The sequence below is a fragment of the Penicillium manginii genome (assembly GCF_028828005.1).
Source record: "Penicillium manginii strain IBT 31320 chromosome Unknown utg000001l:1.0-3466041.0:1.0-3467806.0, whole genome shotgun sequence".
In the NCBI taxonomy this organism is placed as follows: domain Eukaryota; kingdom Fungi; phylum Ascomycota; class Eurotiomycetes; order Eurotiales; family Aspergillaceae; genus Penicillium; species Penicillium manginii.
In genome coordinates, this window is record NW_026643102.1 from 3,110,213 (window position 1) to 3,129,479 (window position 19,267).

Below are 19,267 nucleotides of genomic sequence, written 5' to 3' on the forward strand. Positions count from 1 at the left end.
AAACAGTCGCTCATTGGATAGGCTCGTCATGATGCCGACTCATATGAACCTGGGCATTGACAAGATGCCTTGAGATCCAGCGCTGAGTTCAAACCATGTCGACTGGAAAACAGCAGGTATCTCCCTGGCAATCTATACTCGCCGGAGGCGCTGCCGGTGGCCTTGAGAGTTTGATCACTGTATGGAAGACATGAAATATGAATGAACAAGTGCATACTAACTTCTTTGATATTCTTTAGTATCCGACAGAATATCTCAAAACTCGTCAACAACTCGTTCAGCCCGGTGGTGCACAGAAACAGTCGCTTTTACAGCTCCTTACATCCACCGTTCGACAGCATGGTGTCCGCGCTCTTTACACTGGCAGCGGGGTCTTCTGCGCGTCCAATGCTTCTAAGTCCGCCATACGATTTTTCACATTTGACACGGCCAAGCAGTATATGCCGACTGATGGGAAGGGGAAAGTCACGCCTCTAGGAAATATGGGTGCTGGCTTGCTGGCCGGAGTGGCAGAGGCAGTTATCGTGGTAACACCCGGAGAGACCACCAAGACAAAGATGATCGACGATCGTGCTGGTCCGAAACTGTACAGATCGACTAGCCATGGAGTCCTATCCATTGTCAAGAAGGAAGGTCTGCCGGGGATATACCGGGGTATGATCCCGGTTACATTGAAGCAATCTGCCAATGCGATGGTGCGGTTCACGAGCTACAATGTCATCCTGAGTAAAATGCAGGCGAATTCCTTGCCGGCATCAATCTGTACGGTCCTCGCAGGTGCTATGGCCGGCGTGGTCACCGTCTATGCGACTATGCCATTTGATTCGGTCAAAACTCGACTGCAGGCTGTCGATGGAAACCAGCGGTATCGAGGCTCGCTGGATTGCTTCCGTTCGGTGATTACGCAGGAAGGTGTCTCTGCTTTGTGGAGAGGAACTACTCCACGGTTGGTTCGGTTAAGCGTTCGTAGATCCCAGCCTTGCCATGTTTCTGACTATTGCTAACGTCTAAAATTGTAGGTTTCGGGTGCGCTTAGCTTTTCAATTTACGAGGCCGTTGTTCAGTGGACGAGAACGTTATCGATGGCCAAATACCAAGATACAGATAAAGCACACTCGTAGTGTGATGAAGTGGTCAATGTTTCTAAATAATTAGAATAATCTGGGTTTCCGTTTGTTTTTCTTTTTTTTTGGACCTAGTAGATACTCGAGTCGGCCAATACTTCTTAATATACCAGTGATTATGTAGAGCTAACCCTTGGGAAGGTCCCGAGGTCTTGATGAACTACTAGTAGTACATGGGTATCCCTTGATTCGGAAACCTCCCAATCCGTGATCTGATTCAGTCCAATATTGTCAAAACTGTCAAAATTCAAGAACACGAGGATCAATCTATGCCAAGGCGTTTTTTTACTTCCGATACGGAGAAGATAATAGGGCTAGATCCGTGGTTCCCTATGGCACCATACATATGCGCGCTGTACCCCAGAATCGGCCTGCGAGCCAAGCCTTTCCCCACAGCACGAAACCTTCCCTTCTCAACTCTCACAATCTGCATTCTCTAGAGTCTTCGCGAATTTGAATCGCACAGCATTCATAAAAAACCCTCGGTAGCCCCGGCGCCACTACCGGCAATATGCCTTCCGAGGATGGCAGCGTTGCACCGCCGAGAAAAGTCCGCTCGGCATGCCGCCGATGTCGCCAGAAACGAGCCAAGGTGACTACCCGCGACCATTATAGTGTCAAGAAACTGCTGACCATGTTATGAGTGCGATGGTGGAATTCCTGCTTGCAGTAACTGTGCTCGGGCAAGAGTTCCATGTATCGATGTTCATACCGGCAATAATGACTTGTCCATTCCTAGAGAGTGAGTGGTGTCTGCAAATATCGCCACGCGAAAGCAACGTTTCTAACGAGTGAAAGTTTTGCTGTGAGATGCTGTGCTCGCATCAAATGGCTTGAACAAAACATAGGCACTCTTTGCCCTGACTTTGACTTGTTGCAAGGACCCCAGGTGAATGCTGATTTTGTCGAAAGGCTCAATACGTCTTCAGATGGCCCGAGTGTCGCCCCCAGGGCCTCTGCTACTCAAAGAGACACCTCAGAGCCTAGTATTCAGGAGTCGTTGGAGGAGCCAGTCACGAATAAGCGCTCTTACTCGGCCATGGATTCAGATGCCGACTCTCCGCTTTCCGCCAAGGCACGATCCGTAGCGATCGACCTCGGCATGCTTTCACTGCAATCCGATTCGCGTCAGAAACATTACTTGGGATCCTCTTCAGGATTGCTTTTTGCTAAATTGATGGGCTTAGATAATGAGCAGCAATCAGAGCAGACCGCAATTCAAGCACGTCGATTGACCCCGCGGCGCATATCTGACGAGATCTATGAGTCTCTCTATACCAAACTGAGAAAGGTAACAAACCCCACCCCTCTGCGATTAAGTCTATCAAGCATGTATACTGACGTTCAAAGGAACTGCCATCCCCGGAAGAAGCGTGTCTTCTACTTGAGGTTTATTTCGAAAACATCCATATAGATCATCCATTTCTCCACCCTGCATCATTGATCAACGCGTATCATGCATTATATGTGTGTGCTCAAGCAGGGTACAATGGATCTGTGGATCAAAATGGTTGGATTGATGCTGTTCAACCATTCGGCTACAACGGTAAAATTGATACCGTCGCTGGCCGAGAAAGCACCCCAATTTCTTTTCCCACGGCTGTATTCCATATTTTTGGGGTATTCTCATTATCTGCAACCGTTTTGACACGGAAGAAGAATTACGACCATTCCCCAGCTCGCTTTCAGCGTATGGCGATGTGTACGGCATCGGAGATTTTCTCCGGAATTTCTGTTCCGTCTCTGCAGGCTGTCTTATTGCTGGCTGTCCAGAGCCTTATTGAACCAGCTGGCATGAATATCTGGACGTTGATATATATTGCCATGTCTCACTGTATAGACCTCGGATTACAAAGAGAACCGAGTGACTCCAGTATCCCAAGCTGTGCAAGAACTATGTTGAGATTCATCTTCTACACCGTGTATTCCATGGATCGGTAAGGATAAATCTACACTAGCCTTTGGAGAAAGCTCTGCTAATTGTGATAAATAGGTCGATAGCCACTATTCAAGGTCGCCCACTTGGAATCAGAGACGAAGCATTGGATATTCGACCCCCGGACGAAGCAGATATTGCAGAAATGATGAAGATGACAGAGGGCGATTTGATCATCAAGCTACCATCATCAAGACTTCTGGAGCTCTCAATTTCAAGGTTTCGATTAGAACAACACATCTCAGAGATTAAGCTCCTTCTATACCACTTACCGACCCGCACACATAGTTTTGTCTGGCCAACAAATCTCTCCGAAATAAAAGCAAGAATCAAGTCCGATCTTGATGACTGGCTCCAAGGGGTCCAACGGATTGTCCCATTGAACAATATGGATGCAGAAGAAAATACCATATTTCAATTTCAGAAATTGAAACATGAACAGCTATATCATTCAGCAGTCTGCCTGCTTTTCCAACCATCGCAATCATTCCCGAGCCCAAATCAAGAGGCATTGAGATTATGCTACGAGAGCTGCAGCACACGCTTGCAGATCTATGACGCGCTTAGTAAACGAGAAATGCTCTATTATAACTGGCGCAACATCCACGGAATATTCTCATCGGGAGCAACCATCGTCTACTGTGCCTGTGCATCCCGAGACTTACAACGCGCCATACCCTTTGCAAGGCTACTTCGTGATCTGCGCACTTGTTCCAATCACCTCAGCATCGGAAGCCAATGGTGGCCTTCCGTGCGCAGCGGTAAGGAGAGCTTCGAGATGATGATTGACTTGGTCATCAAACATTTCAATGGCCTGCAGCTTCAAATCCACGACCCTGGTACCTCATCCGAGAGACAAAGAGGACCTAATATCTCACAGGCTGGAGCCTCACAACCACCTCCGTCCTACACTAGTGTGTATACCGTGGGCAAAGATCAGACGGAACGGGGAATTGCCTACAGTGACCAGGGACACCCTCAAACCGATCAGTTTGATTCGGTCAACCAGGAACCGTCATTTGGGATAAGTAAGTTGTTGAAGCCTCATACTGGTCAAATATCTTGTTCCGCATCTTTCTTGAGAAAACCCTTGCTAATATGATTAGTGAATAATGCCCAGCAATCACTCGACAACATTGATCTTCCCCTGTCTGTGGACCCCTTGCAAGACTATGATCCCCCAACAATTGAAGCTGCGATGGAAAATTTCATGGCGGACTATTTACATGAAGATTGGGGCTGGGATCCATTCTCAAACTCCGCTGGACCTTTCGATTTTCAAGGGAATGGATTTCTTTAGATTATTGCGCGCAGAGGTGGTGATAATAGTTGTCAACGTCACATTTTCAAATAAGACTTCTATAGTTACAGTTATAAGCAGGAGACTAGCCTCTATGTGAAACTTTCCATGGCGTATTTGTATTATACATTCTCGACAAAACATTTACTTCCTAAGCTTCTTGATGGTTGGCCCCATCTCATCTCCATTTTCCAAACAATCCCTGGTCTTCTCATCAATCTCATACCGCTCCTGGCAAAGACGCAAGCACTCTTCAACGGTATCAGGTGGGATTGCAACGACGCCATCACAATCACCAAGGATATAATCACCTGGGTTGATGGTCACCTTCTCATTTACCTCAGCATTATCATACTCAACTGGAACGTTGAGCTCGGACGACCGGGTAAAAGTGTTAGATCCCAAAATACTGATTCCACGCGCAAAAAGTCCCATATTCAAGGCACGATGCTCCTCGATATCCCGGAAGCGACCATCGATGACCACACCAGCAGCTCCGAGCTTCTGGGCGCGAGTACTCATCAGTCCTCCCCAGCATGCGCTGATCAAGCCCTTCGGCTGGGAGACAAAAACGACACTGTCCTTCGGGATGGCGTCGGCAAAGTGGCATGGAGGATTTGAAAGTATCTTATCAGCCGCTGGCACCATACGCACTGTATAGGCTGGTCCAAAGATTTTGGATGGTCCGCTCATACGGTGAGGGCTGTACATGGATAGACCGGATAGGTATCCGCCATGCTTGATTCCGAGCTTCACGAGAGCGTCTCCGATCTCAACGAGATTCATTTAGATATGCTCCAGTATTGGGAGATCAAAGTAACTTACATCGCAGGAGGCGAATTTGCCCAATGCTTGGACGGCCTTTGCTTTGGTTGCCATTTGAGTTGAAAGGTATCAAGATTTTTTGGTTGTGATGGTTCTGGAAACAAATCGGCGAATGTTCAGGGTTTTTTTTTAGAAAAAAGAAGTGGTGGACAGGGTAACTCGGCCTGACTACTCCTCATAAAATGATAATGAAAATCAATTCCTATTATGCGGAGATCCCCTCCTTGCACCGGTTCGAGTTCGCTGTGATGGTCAACTTCGGTCATCCCGACGATTTTATTGGTGCGGAGCCCTCCAGACCCACCCGGAACAGCCCAGTATCGAAGGCAAGACTCGCAACCCTTGGGAAAGTGGCGATCTCGGCGAACAACAGGAGTTAGTGGATCGAAAAATGTTGTAAATTGAAGATCTCCGTATTGGTTGCTTGAATTCGGCCCGAGTCCTTTTTATAACTGCCCCCCCCCGCGTTGTTCAGCCTGCGCACTCTGCGATCGTGTTGACCTCAAGCTGCCAGCATGTCGCAAACTTTATCGCGCATTGCGCAGAGACCACGGAGACTACAGACATGTTCGCTTTTACAACCGCGAAGGCTTGCAACTTCTAGCACGTCTCCGTCTAAGATCCTCGGTGTCGACTACAACAAACAACTCGCGGTCCTCGATACCCTGAAGAAGCAATCAGAACGTCCGTTGACATTGACCGAGAAGCTATTATATAGCCACTTGATCATGGATGGAGGCCGTGAGTGGGATCTGGAAAAGATAGATCGTGGAAAGACTATACTCGAGCTGCGACCGGATCGCATTGCTTGTCACGATGCCACTGCTACTATGGCTCTGCTTCAATTCATCAGCGCCGGTCTTCCGCGTGTGAGAACCCCAACGACAGTGCACAGCGACCACCTTATTATTTCCGAGAAGGGCGCGACAGAGGATCTACAACGAGCTTCTTCAGAACATGCAGAGGTGTACGACTTTCTCAGCAGCGCGTCAAGAAAATACGGTATTGGGTTTTGGAAACCTGGGTCTGGCATCATTCACACTGTGATTTTTGAGAACTACGGCATGTAAGTTATATTATTTTGTTCCGAACACTAAAAGATTTTTGCTGATTCTTCTTCTTCTGAAAGGCCTGGTGGATTGATCATCGGAACTGATTCGCACACACCGAATGCTGGAGGACTAGGAATGCTTGGTATTGGAGTGGGAGGCGCCGATGCCGTCGATGCTATGTCCGGAATGCCTTGGGAACTTGTTGCTCCCAAGGTTATTGGTGTCAATTTAACAGGCCAGCTCCAAGGATGGGCGTCAACCAAGGATATTATTTGCAAGATAGCCGGCATTCTCACAGTTTCTGGCGGAAAGGGGTCGGTGATTGAGTTCTTCGGACCCGGTACTCAAACACTAGGAGCAACCGCAATGGCTACTATCTGCAACATGTCGGCAGAGATTGGTTCTACATCTTGCATCTTCCCTCATTCACCTTCAATGGACCGCTACCTGGCAGCTACCAAGCGCGACTACGTGGCACAGGCTGCCAACAACGTCCGGGACGTCCTCCTCACAGCCGATGAAGGATCTCAACAATACTATGATCGCATCATTGATATCGATCTCTCTACCCTGGAACCGCACATTAATGGCCCTTTCACACCCGACCTGGCCCATCCACTATCACAACTCAAAAATTCCATCGCCGAAGAGGACTGGCCAATTGACTTGAGCCATGCTATGGTTGGCAGCTGCACAAATAGTTCTTACGAAGATCTCGATAAATGCAGACAGCTTATCCGGCAAGCGAAGGCAGCTGGTACTTCCAAGTTCAAGGTTCCATTCCTGTTGACACCGGGAAGTGAGCAGATTCGCGCAACAGCCGAAGCTGATGGTATCCTGAATGAATTGAGGGAAGCCGGTGCTGTCGTGCTGAGTAGCTCGTGTGGACCGTGTGTTGGATCATGGGACCGCAAAGATGTGGACGTCAAGGGCAAAGAGAAGAACTCCGTCATTTCGAGTTATAACCGCAATTTCATCGGCCGACATGACAGCAACCCTGCGACCCATTCATTCGTGACCTCGCCAGAAATGGTCACAGCCTTCGCTTACTCCGGTCGACTTGATTTCAACCCAATTACTGACGAAATCATTGGATCCAAGTCGTCGTTCAAACTCGAGGCCCCAAATGCCGAGGAGCTGCCGCGGCGCTTCGAGTCCGGCCTGGAAACTTTCCAAGAACCGCCCGCTGATGGGTCCTCTTTTTCGGTTTCCGTTGATCCCAAATCGGATCGTTTACAGCTGTTGAAGCCATTCGATAAGTGGCAGCCCGGTAGTACCAAAGACATGGAGGTTCTTATCAAAGTCTCTGGAAAATGCACTACGGACCACATATCACCTGCAGGGCCATGGTACAAATATCGCGGTCATCTCGAGAATATCAGCAACAACATGCTTACCACGGCAACAAATGCCTTCCTCCCTGATGATCCGCAACTACTTGGACACACCAGAAATCCTCTGACAGAGGATATAGACGTTGTACCAGAAGTCGCCCGTCACATGCAGAAACAGGGCGTACGCTGGTGCATCATCGGAGATAACAACTACGGCGAAGGCAGTTCTCGTGAACACGCAGCGCTTGAGCCACGCTTTTTGGGAGGAACGGCGATTATCGCACGCTCTTTTGCTCGTATCCATGAGACGAATCTGAAGAAGCAGGGCATGCTCCCCCTTACGTTCGATGACCTTGCGGACTACGATCGCATCGCGGACGGAGATCGAATCTCCTTAATTGGAGTTGAAGAGGGTGAGCTCCAGCCCGGCAAGTGCGTCACGATGAGGGTAGCCAGCAAGGATGGCTCGACCTGGGAGACTCAGCTCAACCACAGCTTTCACCAAGGTCAGCTTGCTTGGTTGCGGGCCGGTAGCGCTCTGAATTATATAAAGACCAAGACAATTGGCAGGTAGATCCATGGATGAGATGTTCAATTTTCAAAATTCTGTACTTTAGTTTCACTCGAACTATCATGATTCCTGGATTAGGTATATCAAAACTTGAAGTTCAATGTTCAACAACACTTGATTAATACTAGTAGTAGTAGTAGTAGTAGTAGTACTGACCCATTCCACATCTCTTTTAACCGTGGATGATCTAGTACTAGTAGAAATCAGGATGAGTGCTGAATGGTGCACATATGCCGGACCTTCTTCTAATCTGATCTTGGCTCTCGATCAAACTCTCAGGTTCTAAAATTAAAATATTCCATATAATAGCTTCTTAATATGGTCCTAGTAGAGAGTAATAGCTACCAGTGGGGGATAGAATATCCATACTAGTAGACGAATTGATTCAAATCCGAAGGCTACGAGTCAAATAAACCAAAAAAAAAAAAAACCTTTAATACACACCGAAAGCCCAAAATGCAATTTTAAGAATTATTGATTAGAGAATTACCAATGGTCCTAGAAGCCCTATTGCCACCCACGGATCCCTCCGCCCCCCCCGGAATACTCCCTACCCCAGATTAATTCCCCACGCCCGCCTAAACCAATGCCGTGCCGGGGATTCGTCAACCAACTAAATTTGCCGCCACAACTTTCCGTTTCCAACCCGCTCGGGCTGCTCCTAGTTCAAATTCTCCCCCACAGAAAGCGTTCGAGATGGAGCGTGCCACCCACCGTGTGATGTCGCTATTATGTACTAGCTCGATTTTCTGTGACTGGGGATTCATATAAACCCTCCTAGAGCACTTCTCACCTTCTTCAGAATGTGAGAGCTCGTCGTTCTTCTATACTCATTATCTACAGATTTGGGATTTCCTTCTTCATTTCACCAGCTACCAGACTTCAGACATCGAAAGATGGGTGCTGCAGGTGGAGGATGGTCCAACGACGCCCTCAAAAAGGTTCCTCTCCCAGCACGCAGGGGCTACGTCTGGCTTGCTGCAATCTGGGCTTCTTATTGTGGTGGTCTTCACGGCTTCAACACAGCAAACATCTCCGGCACGATGAGCCTGAAGCCTTTCATCAGGGACTTTGGATGGACAGATCTTCCCTCGGAAACGATATCTGGTTATTCAGGATGGGTCGTCTCCTCGATGCTTCTCGTAAGCTATCCGTGTGAATATTTTGTGATGCCCAATTCGCTGACTTCCCATCTTCACAGGGACAAATTCTTGGAGTCTTGGTGTCCGGCCCCTTGGGTGAACGGCGCGGTCGAAAGTCCGTCATTATTTCTGCCGCCATCTTTTACTCTATCGGTGCGATCTTGATGGCTGCCAACTTCGGCTCTCTCGCTGAGCTCCTTGTCGGGAGAGTCATGTCTGGTATTGGTTCCGGTCTTGGGATGACCGCTGGACCCATCTATATTTCAGAGATCGCACCCACAGAAATGCGTGGCATGATGACGACATTCTACAATATCAATATCATGGGTGGGGTAGCTGGAAGTTACTGGATCAATTACGCTTCATTCGAACATATATCGCCCGAAAACAGCTGGCAGTGGCGGGCTACGTTAGTCCTTCAGCTCATTCCCGCCATTGTTCTCTTCATTGGCTACCCCTTCTTCCCAGAAAGCCCCCGTTATTTGATGATGAGGGGACAAATAGAAGCTTCCAGACATAGTTTGTTGAAAATTCGAGGCCTTCCAGAATCCGACCCTTACTTCAGTCGTGAATACGACGAAATCAGAGGCCGCGTTGATGCAAATGCCGAGACTCAATCTGCCTGGCAATCTACAAAGTCACTCCTAAGCACATGCGTCACAGACTCCGCAACCCGCAAGATGCTTTTATTCGTGATGATCGTCCAAACATTCTTCATCATGAGTGGCGGCAACTCAATCACTTACTATGCGCCGACTATCCTGAAATCCATCGGGCTGGATTCGGCCCAGGTCCTTCTATTCTCAGCTATTTATGGTATGATCAAGGTATTTAGCATGCTTTTCTATGCATTCTATCTTACCGATCGTTTCGGTCGTCGTCCGCTATTGCTTATCGGCTCCGCAATGAATACTGGATGCTTGATCTACCTTGCTGCTTATCTCGGTCTCGCCGATCTCTCTAAATCAGGCAGTCCATCACCAGCTGCATGGGTAGCAATCGTTGCAATCTGCATCTTCGCCGTTGGATATGCGTTTGGCTGGGCCCCGGTCTTTTCTCTTACAGCCTCTGAGATCTGCCCGACTTCGACCCGCGGAACGGTAGTGACGATTTCCTTTATGTATCAAAATTTGCTGAATTTTGGCATCACGCGTGGATTTCCAAGCATGACCCAAGATATGCACGCTTGGGGACCGTTTGCCCTCTTCGCCGCTTTCACCGGCTGTGCTACTCTATGGGTCTTCGTTGGCTTTCCCGAATGTAAGGGACGAAGCATGGAGAGTGCTGGAGATTTGTTCTACCTGCCTTGGTATAAGACTGGCTTTTCTAAAGTTCCCACTGTTGAGCAGCAGGCTGCTGAGAGGGTTGTTGATTTGGAGAAAGCGTCATGCAGTGAACACCATGAAGACATATCCGCAGAGGAGCGCAAACAGGGCTAGAAAAATCGGTCTCAAACTGGACGACCCTTGAGTACGAGGATATCTTTTATACTCTCGCGTTCTTCATTCATAACAGCTGTGATTTCACCCTAAGATAATTAGCCAATGAAATTCCAACCGTATTATGCGCGCTATGAATTTCTATGCTACCACTGGTAGATGTAAATAGTAGAGAAAATCACTGGCAGTCATACCTAGTCACATTTTTCTTTGACACGACATATGAATGAACTGTTCGAATGACAAAAAATCGAACGCGTGAAAGGAAGAGTGGAGAGTAAGTAGTATCAAGCCTCCTTACCTCGGACCGTGGGCTGCCAAGACTTCCGCTCACCCTGTCCACCTCCACCTCCACCTCTACTTTCTCGTCTTGTTTTCACCTCCGCAACCTTAGAGCCCCCGCCAAGCCTGTCGATTTCACCCAAACGCGTCAATGAAGGTCGCCGAGATATTGTCGGATCTCACGTCTTTGCGCGTGTGTGTAAGTGCCTTCAACCACGCGATCATCGCCTTCACCCTTCACCTGGAAACTCCAAAAGTCCAGGCGCAGTCAACCTGGCTGAAGCAGATGAGCTCAAACTGACCCCTGATAGGATCATCATGCTGCTTTCGCTTTGTTGAATGCCCACCAGGTGACCCTTAACACTTCCTCGCCATCCCACTCGGACCCGACCGCCACGGATGCGATTACATCCAAGAAGAACAAGGACCTTCAACGAGCAAAAGAACTGGTGGAGCTTCATTATGAGGTCAAAGCGCGGCATGTCAATGGCCAAGTCGATACTGCTCTTCAGCAGGCGCGCTCCGATGTCGAACAAGTCCTCAGGGAACTTTCATAAAGGAGACCAGATTCGGAAGGCAAATATTTTCCGCTCTGCATGTGGCGTGTTTCAAGGAATCTCGATAACGACGACATGATTGAATGAAATTGGGTATATCTATCAATGCGTAATAATTTCCATAGCAACTACTTTGTCGAGCAAAACTCGACGATCTGATCATGAGCCACGACACGTCCTTCCGTCTTCCCACATAGCTGTCCTACTGCAGCGGACTTCGTTCGAATTCCATCGTCGCTCAAGACGTGCAGGAGAGCTTTGGAGAATTCGGTTGCGTCGATACCAGGTGCTGCCTTTCGGCTTCCGTTCACTCCAATCCCCAACCATTCCACTCGTGTCGCACAGTCATAAGTGTCAAGCCATTGAGGCAGAACGACCTGTGGAACTCCGACCCTGTAAGATGGATAGGTTAGCCATGGTTTGAGTCGTGAACGAATTCCGATTCACTGGGTCTGGTTTCAACATACTTGCATGCCTCAAAATACGAATTAGCTCCTCCATGATGCACGTAAGAAACGATTCGCCCGGTTTCCAGAACGGAGATAATGTCGGGTTGAATCCAAGAAACTACCTTTACCGATCCAGCGGTAATGAGTGAGCCTAGGACTTTTTGGAACGCCGATGAACCCTCCCAGTCATATCGCAGCTTCCAGAGAACTTGGATATCCGGGTGCTTGGATAGCACTGTTGCGATTCCCTTGGCCATGTCAACAGCAATCTTCTCGGTTGGCTTTACATGGGACCCAAGACTGATAAGAATTGTAGGCTTTTGAAGCCAAGCATCCATTTCGGGGTCCTGCTCAGACAACGGCCGACACTTTCGAAGAATGGGGCCGCAGCTAACGACATTATCCGGTATCTCGAAGGGAAAGTCCAATTCGGGGAAAGCGGGAGTGAGCTGCAAGGCGTCCTTTTCGTATGCATTTGGGAGGGGAAATGGACTGCGCCCTTCCGGCTTCTTTCCATCCTTTACCTCGTCGGGTACTGGCTTTCCGAAAGCCAGAGTCATGACGACACGCAAGATCAAGTACATGTTGTGAAGCACGAGCTTCCAAGGCACTGGGAAAGGAAACCCAGATCCGGTCCTAAGGGGAGTCGTTAGAAACTGCAGATTCATATTCGGATGGCAGTCGCGGCTTACACTGGATACTTCCAAAGAACTGCAGCCTTTGGTTGATTTATGACCACCACGTCCTTGATTGGGACAGGCCATAGCACGGTGAACCGAGTCTTCGTGGCATGGCACGCATCTATACCAACATGGAGAATTGGGTCCACGACGACCATGGCCGGTTGAAGCTCAGCCAAGATATGGACACAAGCATCGTACGCTTGCTTATACTCCGAAGGCCTCCAGCTCTCCATGGCCCGGCCAACCTTGGCAAATCCCTGTGTCGCGCCCTTAACGCCGGGCTTGTGGAACAGAAGTCCGACGCAGCTGCGAATCGCTAAGTCGGTCATGCATGGAGAGGGAATTTCGTGGAATTGGGCGGTGTTTTCGCATCCGGCGCGTTTGTGCAAATTATGAACCTCGTCGGCAACAGGTGCGAAAGAAGCAAAATGAACTTTGAAGTCGCCCTTGCGCAAGAACTCCTCCGCGACGGCGAGAGCCACATTGCATTGGCCCAATTCGCTGTTTGTGAGGAACAAGATATTCAGAGTCGAAGAAGCCATGGTGACCAGCCCAAAAGCAGCGCTTCAAATAAAAAATACAAAAGGGGTGTCGCAAATAATTGTGCGGGGGCCAACGCACTTTAAGCTATTTGTGAAAGACGAGATAAATGATCGCCCCACGGGATCAGTAGGCTTACATTCGTTCGATGTGAAGGGTTACGCGAACATCTTTTCCCTTTTATTACGCTTATAATTGACCGCGAGCCCGATTTCCCCATCCGATTCTCCACTTTGGTCATGTTTCAGTGGGTGAGGCCGCCACATGGATCACTAAAGGGCTGATTTACGGCGTTGATCATTTCTATTTGAACTTTCAGCTCGGCAGACTTTTTTTTCTTGCCCACCCGAGTCTGTCTTTCGAGACTCCTTCTTCGACCGAGGCTTAGGCTCTAACTCTACCATAAAACAAGCTAGAGTGGGATTGAAACACTGGGTTAGGGGCTCATTTTTGAGGCGACACGAAACAATGGTTGGAGTACGGTCTCGGGTTGGATTGTGAGGGATAGGCAAACCCTCCGAGCCAGGACCCTGGTCTGAGCGCGGAAACTCTATTTTTTGGCAAGACGAACCGTATTTAACGATATTAAGTGGGTAAGTGGGTCGATCGCCACCGAAATCACAGCCCGGCAGGTTAAGCTCGCTGACAGGACGCCGAAAGATATCTCGTTCTTTCAACAGAGCAAAAAGAAAAAAGAAAAAAAAAGACTCTCCTCCCATAAAAGCCATCTCGCTTTCTCAACATTACGATTGAATACAATATACTTCGAGACTATACGAGTTTTGAAGGAAATCCCTAACAGCGACCGAGTTATTGTCACCATCAGACTCCAGACCAGCGGGTAGTACAATCGACCTCGGAGCAACAACCTATCCATACTGAATTCCCACAAACGTTTGCCTTTTATGGGCAATAGTCAGTTCTCGGTAGATTTCATTTCCCTGATACCGTCACGGAAATGACGACCAGAGGTATCATTTATTATCTATCGTTTCAACAATGGGCAATGTCACCCAATATATTCTCAATTAATTTGACATGAGAGTCTTCGACATTCTATGTACCATTCATCACTACCTTAAAACTACCTAGATACCTAGGTAACTGTTTGAAATTACTCTCTCGGGGCCCCACACCCCATGAAATGGCCCAGTCCTTCCAGAAGCCAGATGACAAATTTTGGGCTCGTGGCATATGTACAACGCGGGATCCACCACCATGTACGGAGTCCAAAGACCATGCGTGGTCTGGAAGCTCAGTGATATTCCCCACATGCTTCTAGCTTCTATCCGAATAAATTCGATAGAATTACCCCATGTGTATACTTTCATTTTCACCACATCGGGCTATGCCTCTCGAGACCCCCGAGGTCTCGTTCCCGGGCGAATGCGGGGGTTTTCTGCAATAAAAGGGGCAGGAATCGCTCGTTGCAATAACACGGTAAAGATTTCAAGTACACTGCCTCAGTTTCAATCAAAATATGCCAACGATTCCCGAACGTATGAACGAGCGAACGGGTGCCAGGCCGCGGTGGCACTTTTGTGGAAACGGTGTGATTTTTGATATCAAGGGATAACTAAGAACATCATCGGGCTGGACGGAAGGTTTCACATGTTAGGTCAAAGCTTGGTTATGGAACAGGTTGATAGAAGAACATTAGGTACCTAGGTATTCAACCTGACTGAGCAATGTTCAAGCTTACCTTCACGCCACGGCGGATCTGTTTGACATCAGAAGTGCGACGTATGTCACTAAAATCGATCCTGCTAAGAGGAAACACGCCAAAGCAAACACAATCAGGAATATTTGTTTTGGGTCTGCCTCGCTGCCTTCATGTAATGGGTAGTTTCCCACTGGGGGGGGATTCCTCTCCATATACTTCATACCGAAGATCATTTATCGATGGAGGTGGAATTGACGAATAGTTGCGGTCCAGGAAACTCTTGCTTTTCCACATGGCTAGGTGATGTAAACTGGCAATTTGAGGAATACATTATCTCCAAAGGGATTCGTCGTTCTTAAAAGACGGCATGGTGGCCAAATAAAGGAAGCGGGCGGCTTTCAGCGCTATCGAACTTGAAAAAAAGCAATTCTGCCGCGATTATCCACTGTGGTTTTGACATGTATTTCGAACATACCATTTTTTGATGTATCTGCAGCCACCTAGATAGATATCACTTCTGTGTCCCTTGCCTGCATGCGACCGACGAAGTCTTGCGAGCTGGTGAAGCCCCGACACACATACCTTGCACTCCGAAATCTCCAAAAAGCAGGCTAGAAAATGTGCTAGGAATTTCCGATCGCGATCTTTGAAGAATAACATTTTCAAGTCAAAGAAGATAATTTGCTCATTGTCCCCATTGTCCTCGTTCAAAAATAGCGACATTCTACGATCTGATTGGGTGTGCGATTGATCACATCCCGATAAACTCGCCAGGATCTTCCAGGCTTGTTTGTCCTCGCACGCTGTCAATGCATGATAATCTTGAAATATCCCGAGGTTCACGAAAATACTGTTTTTAATTTTTCGCACTCCGTACTCCGTAACTGTATGAGATTCGCTCAAAGGAATACATGGTTCTTCCAACGTGTGTTTTTTGTCTCCAATACGATCGACGACGTGCATAGATTACGACAAGGAGGTGACACCGCATGCAATTTTGAACTGCACATCAGCTAGTCTTGCGTTTCAGCTCCCCACAAAATTTTATTTTCTTTTTTCAAGTGGCGTTCCCTACCGCCACATGATTCGATTACATTGAAATTCCTTTCGCGTGAGATCATCGAACCCGATCAAACTTGAAACTTCGAGACTGTAGGCTATTTATTCGAAGTGCCTTGATGTTTCTACTTCTTCTTCTTTCTGATTTAGTGTCAAGTTAAAAGGTGGTTGGCCTCACTACTCCGTACTCATGGTCCGCTTTGCCAATCCGAGACACCACTCTTCTGCCAAGGGTTCTCCTTTTCCACTGCCTTCTAATACCAAGGCCTCGTGCGCGGCGGAACATGACGCGATATTATATTGCCATGAAACAAGATGACTTATCACAGGCTGAATGTATCTGCACTCTTGTCGCTTTGACCTGATCATGAATCAACATGCTCACACTGTCTTGACAATCAGATTACAGATGATATTTTTTTTTTTTAAATGCTTTCGGATTCAAAAATAATATATTATCTACCAATGTTTGCCATGTTATCTTCCCAAATGACAATAGTCGGTGTCACTATTATTCAGAATATGAAAGGCCGCCTTATGTTGCCAGGCAGGGGATAGAAAATCGGTCGATATTGATGACTTCCAAGGTTGTCTTCTCAACTTGAAATCAGAAAGTATCTCATAAGCGGACGAATTTGTTTTCACCGGCATGTATGAGTTTCAAGAATGAATCCACGAGTTGCTCCTGATCTGTAGCATTCGATTTTGAAATTGCTTCTTGAATCCTGCTACGGCTAGCAATCAAATTCTTCGCAACCTGATTCCAGTTGACAATTTGAGGCAAGATATGCACTTCAGGCAGGCTCGGTGCAATCGTAGCTGGAAGAAGCCTTCCATTCTGCTTGCGAATCTGACCATCTACGATGACCATGTCGACGTCCCTAACCGAAGAATGAAGAACAATAGCCGCGACCGGATCCTGTTCAGAGGCACAAACCATACCGGGGCTTTCCCCGTCGAATATGACAATATCCGCGAGTTTTCCGACAGTCAGTGAACCCAGGTTCTCTTCCATGCGAACTGCTCGAGCTCCCTGGATTGTTCCTAGTCGGAAGACATCTTGAACATGAAGATTCAACGAGCGCGAAAATGTTCCTTTCGCAATTAGCGCCTCGTTGCGATCTGCTCTTTCATGTTGTAATGCTAGGCGCATTTGGGAAACCATATCGGCTGAGTTATTGCTGTGGCAGTCAATACCCAAGGAGCAAATGTCAGTGCAACCATCACGAAAACAGACAATATTCCCATGTCCCATTTGCAACTCAGTATCTGGGGTCGTTGATATCCACGCTCGGGCTTGATTTAGCTTGCTGATATCACTTGCCGTCAAATTGGTGGCATGTGAGAGCAGGATATCTGGCCCCAAAAGCCCATAGCTCTCAAGAGTATCGACTACCGAATCCGGGCCTATCATTACAAGGTCAGCATATTCCAAGGTTGGTCCCAATATATCCCTTGATTCAACTCACCAAAGTACAATCCAGCGTAGTGAGTCGTTATAACTCTTGCCCCGAGCTTCCGAGCTTTGTGGTAAATGGAAACCACTTGATCTTGTGGCAACATAAACCCATCAAAGGCGAACCCCATTTGGACTCGTCCGTCTCCAAAAGGGGCAGCAGCACCAAGATTTTCGAACTGCTCTATGACCCAGTCGTCTAGCAGTCCTCCATTAATGGTGATCTCGGGCGTCCAATCCTGAGTCTTGGCAGTTGGCGCGTAGCAAAACACCGATCGGATCCCAGAGGCTATCGTAGCCTCAATCGCGTTTGTGGCTAGAAATATCGTTAATTCCGCCTTGTATCTGAAAATTTTAGAGGTATCTCTCACTATGGGCCGGTGAAATGTTGACATGGGCATGATCAACCAAGGTTGTTGTTCCTGCATCCAAAGCCTCTAGACAACCTCCCAGTTCACCCCAAAATACATCTTCCGGGATGTAGTTGGCGCTTTGCATGTTCCCTGTTTCAGAAAAGAGATGCTTAGCTAAATGATTTTCCAAAATAAACCATTCTTCTGCCATTAAAGGGTCACGTACCATTGGGGAGGTATTCTAGTAGGGTTTGATCAGCATGGCGACCCTTAAGCTGTGTCTGCCACACATGGTGGTGTGTGTCAATAAATCCAGGTGATATTATTTTGCCAGTACAATCAAATATCTGAGTACCGCTAGGTGGGTCGATGGTGGGCGCAATTTTGGAGATCCGTTTGTCCTCAATCAACAACGAATGGCCACGCAGCGGCTTAACATAGTCGTTTGGTTGACCCGAGGGGACCAGGATGGTTGCATTTTGAAGTAAAATCCGCGATGTCATGATGGAATCATGCAAGGTCTTCCACTTCAAATAGATTTGAGTTGAAAGCTAATCTCTAAAAAAGCGTGTAGACTTTCGAAGATGAGTCTTGGAACTCCATTTATAAGAGGTGGGGCGTCGCTATTCGGTCTTTCGGTCCCTTCATGTCAGCCGAGTCCCGAAGAGATTGTTTTTTAATTTGTAACACAAGTAAGGCTTCAAGATATCTGATGGGTCTAGGCACGTCTATCGAAGCAAACGGTGCCAGTGGTCATCGGGAATAATTTGGAAACGGACTTAAGAATTATCAGCGGCGTTTAGTCTCGGACAGGTACTTCGTGACGTCATTGGTTATTTACAACTTTCATCACGCTGCCTTCCTTGACATACTATTAAACCTCGTATTCACCCCAAGATAATCTCAAAATGCCTAGTCACTCCGGCGTCCTCTTTCAACGAACTATAACCACAGATTTCTACCAAAATGTCCTTGATTTCTGGTTCGGTCCAAAATCCTCACCCGACTATCTTAAAGAGAAATCGTTCTGGTACGGTAGCCCCTCGGACGATGCATACGTTAGAAAGCATCTCACTGGATTATATCAGGATGCCAAAGATGGAGAGCTGAATCCATGGAAGAGTGTGGGTGAGGGCGAGGGCGCGATGGCCCTGATCCTCTTACTCGATCAAGTGCCTCGTAACATCTTTCGCAACACCCCACTGGTCTATGCGACCGACTCGCAGGCAATCTCAATCGCTCAGTATACAATCGATAAAGGATTGGACAAGAAGTTGACAGTTATTCAAAGACGATATATGTACTCCCCCTTCAACCACTCTGAAAACCTCAAGGATCAACAGACATCGGTGGAATTATGTACCGAGCTTGGGGACACATATCACCTACATTGGGCGAAAGATCTCCATGATCAGATCAAGCGAAATGGACGATTTACGCATCATGACCAGATTTTGCAGAGATCATGAACGTGTGGCCCTTTTCGTGATTGACCGTATAGG

At 47.7% G+C, this 19,267-nt stretch overlaps 9 protein-coding genes across 9 annotated transcripts; 6 read left to right on the top strand and 3 right to left on the bottom strand.

Moving 5' to 3' along the window:
- Positions 1 to 95: 95 nt before the first annotated feature.
- N7533_001148 (uncharacterized protein) lies at positions 96 to 1,121 on the top strand (the record flags this gene model as incomplete). Its single annotated transcript, XM_057097798.1, has 3 exons — positions 96 to 179; positions 240 to 962; positions 1,020 to 1,121. 3 exons carry the CDS (start codon positions 96 to 98, stop codon positions 1,119 to 1,121), a joined length of 909 nt encoding a protein of 302 aa, XP_056966291.1.
- Positions 1,122 to 1,635: 514 nt separating this feature from the next.
- Positions 1,636 to 4,360, top strand: N7533_001149 (uncharacterized protein; the record flags this gene model as incomplete). Its single annotated transcript, XM_057097799.1, has 6 exons — positions 1,636 to 1,716; positions 1,769 to 1,866; positions 1,923 to 2,415; positions 2,475 to 3,061; positions 3,118 to 4,088; positions 4,167 to 4,360. 6 exons carry the CDS (start codon positions 1,636 to 1,638, stop codon positions 4,358 to 4,360), a joined length of 2,424 nt encoding a protein of 807 aa, XP_056966292.1.
- A 144-nt stretch (positions 4,361 to 4,504) lies between these two features.
- Positions 4,505 to 5,239, bottom strand: N7533_001150 (RraA family protein; the record flags this gene model as incomplete). Its single annotated transcript, XM_057097800.1, has 2 exons — positions 4,505 to 5,131; positions 5,186 to 5,239. 2 exons carry the CDS (start codon positions 5,237 to 5,239, stop codon positions 4,505 to 4,507), a joined length of 681 nt encoding a protein of 226 aa, XP_056966293.1.
- A 461-nt stretch (positions 5,240 to 5,700) lies between these two features.
- On the top strand, positions 5,701 to 8,145 carry N7533_001151 (uncharacterized protein; the record flags this gene model as incomplete). Its single annotated transcript, XM_057097801.1, has 2 exons — positions 5,701 to 6,251; positions 6,315 to 8,145. 2 exons carry the CDS (start codon positions 5,701 to 5,703, stop codon positions 8,143 to 8,145), a joined length of 2,382 nt encoding a protein of 793 aa, XP_056966294.1.
- Positions 8,146 to 9,038: 893 nt separating this feature from the next.
- N7533_001152 (sugar porter family MFS transporter) lies at positions 9,039 to 10,723 on the top strand (the record flags this gene model as incomplete). Its single annotated transcript, XM_057097802.1, has 2 exons — positions 9,039 to 9,284; positions 9,344 to 10,723. The coding sequence occupies 2 exons, from the start codon at positions 9,039 to 9,041 to the stop codon at positions 10,721 to 10,723; spliced, it is 1,626 nt and encodes a 541-aa protein (XP_056966295.1).
- Positions 10,724 to 11,156: 433 nt separating this feature from the next.
- N7533_001153 (uncharacterized protein) lies at positions 11,157 to 11,562 on the top strand (the record flags this gene model as incomplete). The annotated part of the gene is made up of 2 exons (XM_057097803.1): positions 11,157 to 11,204; positions 11,317 to 11,562. The coding sequence occupies 2 exons, from the start codon at positions 11,157 to 11,159 to the stop codon at positions 11,560 to 11,562; spliced, it is 294 nt and encodes a 97-aa protein (XP_056966296.1).
- A 128-nt stretch (positions 11,563 to 11,690) lies between these two features.
- On the bottom strand, positions 11,691 to 13,236 carry N7533_001154 (glycosyltransferase; the record flags this gene model as incomplete). Its single annotated transcript, XM_057097804.1, has 3 exons — positions 11,691 to 11,955; positions 12,030 to 12,647; positions 12,704 to 13,236. The coding sequence occupies 3 exons, from the start codon at positions 13,234 to 13,236 to the stop codon at positions 11,691 to 11,693; spliced, it is 1,416 nt and encodes a 471-aa protein (XP_056966297.1).
- A 3,339-nt stretch (positions 13,237 to 16,575) lies between these two features.
- N7533_001155 (uncharacterized protein) lies at positions 16,576 to 18,268 on the bottom strand (the record flags this gene model as incomplete). The annotated part of the gene is made up of 4 exons (XM_057097805.1): positions 16,576 to 17,363; positions 17,426 to 17,728; positions 17,784 to 17,915; positions 17,992 to 18,268. The coding sequence occupies 4 exons, from the start codon at positions 18,266 to 18,268 to the stop codon at positions 16,576 to 16,578; spliced, it is 1,500 nt and encodes a 499-aa protein (XP_056966298.1).
- A 405-nt stretch (positions 18,269 to 18,673) lies between these two features.
- On the top strand, positions 18,674 to 19,234 carry N7533_001156 (DUF924 family protein; the record flags this gene model as incomplete). Its single annotated transcript, XM_057097806.1, has 1 exon — positions 18,674 to 19,234. The coding sequence occupies one exon, from the start codon at positions 18,674 to 18,676 to the stop codon at positions 19,232 to 19,234; it is 561 nt and encodes a 186-aa protein (XP_056966299.1).
- Positions 19,235 to 19,267: the final 33 nt, after the last annotated feature.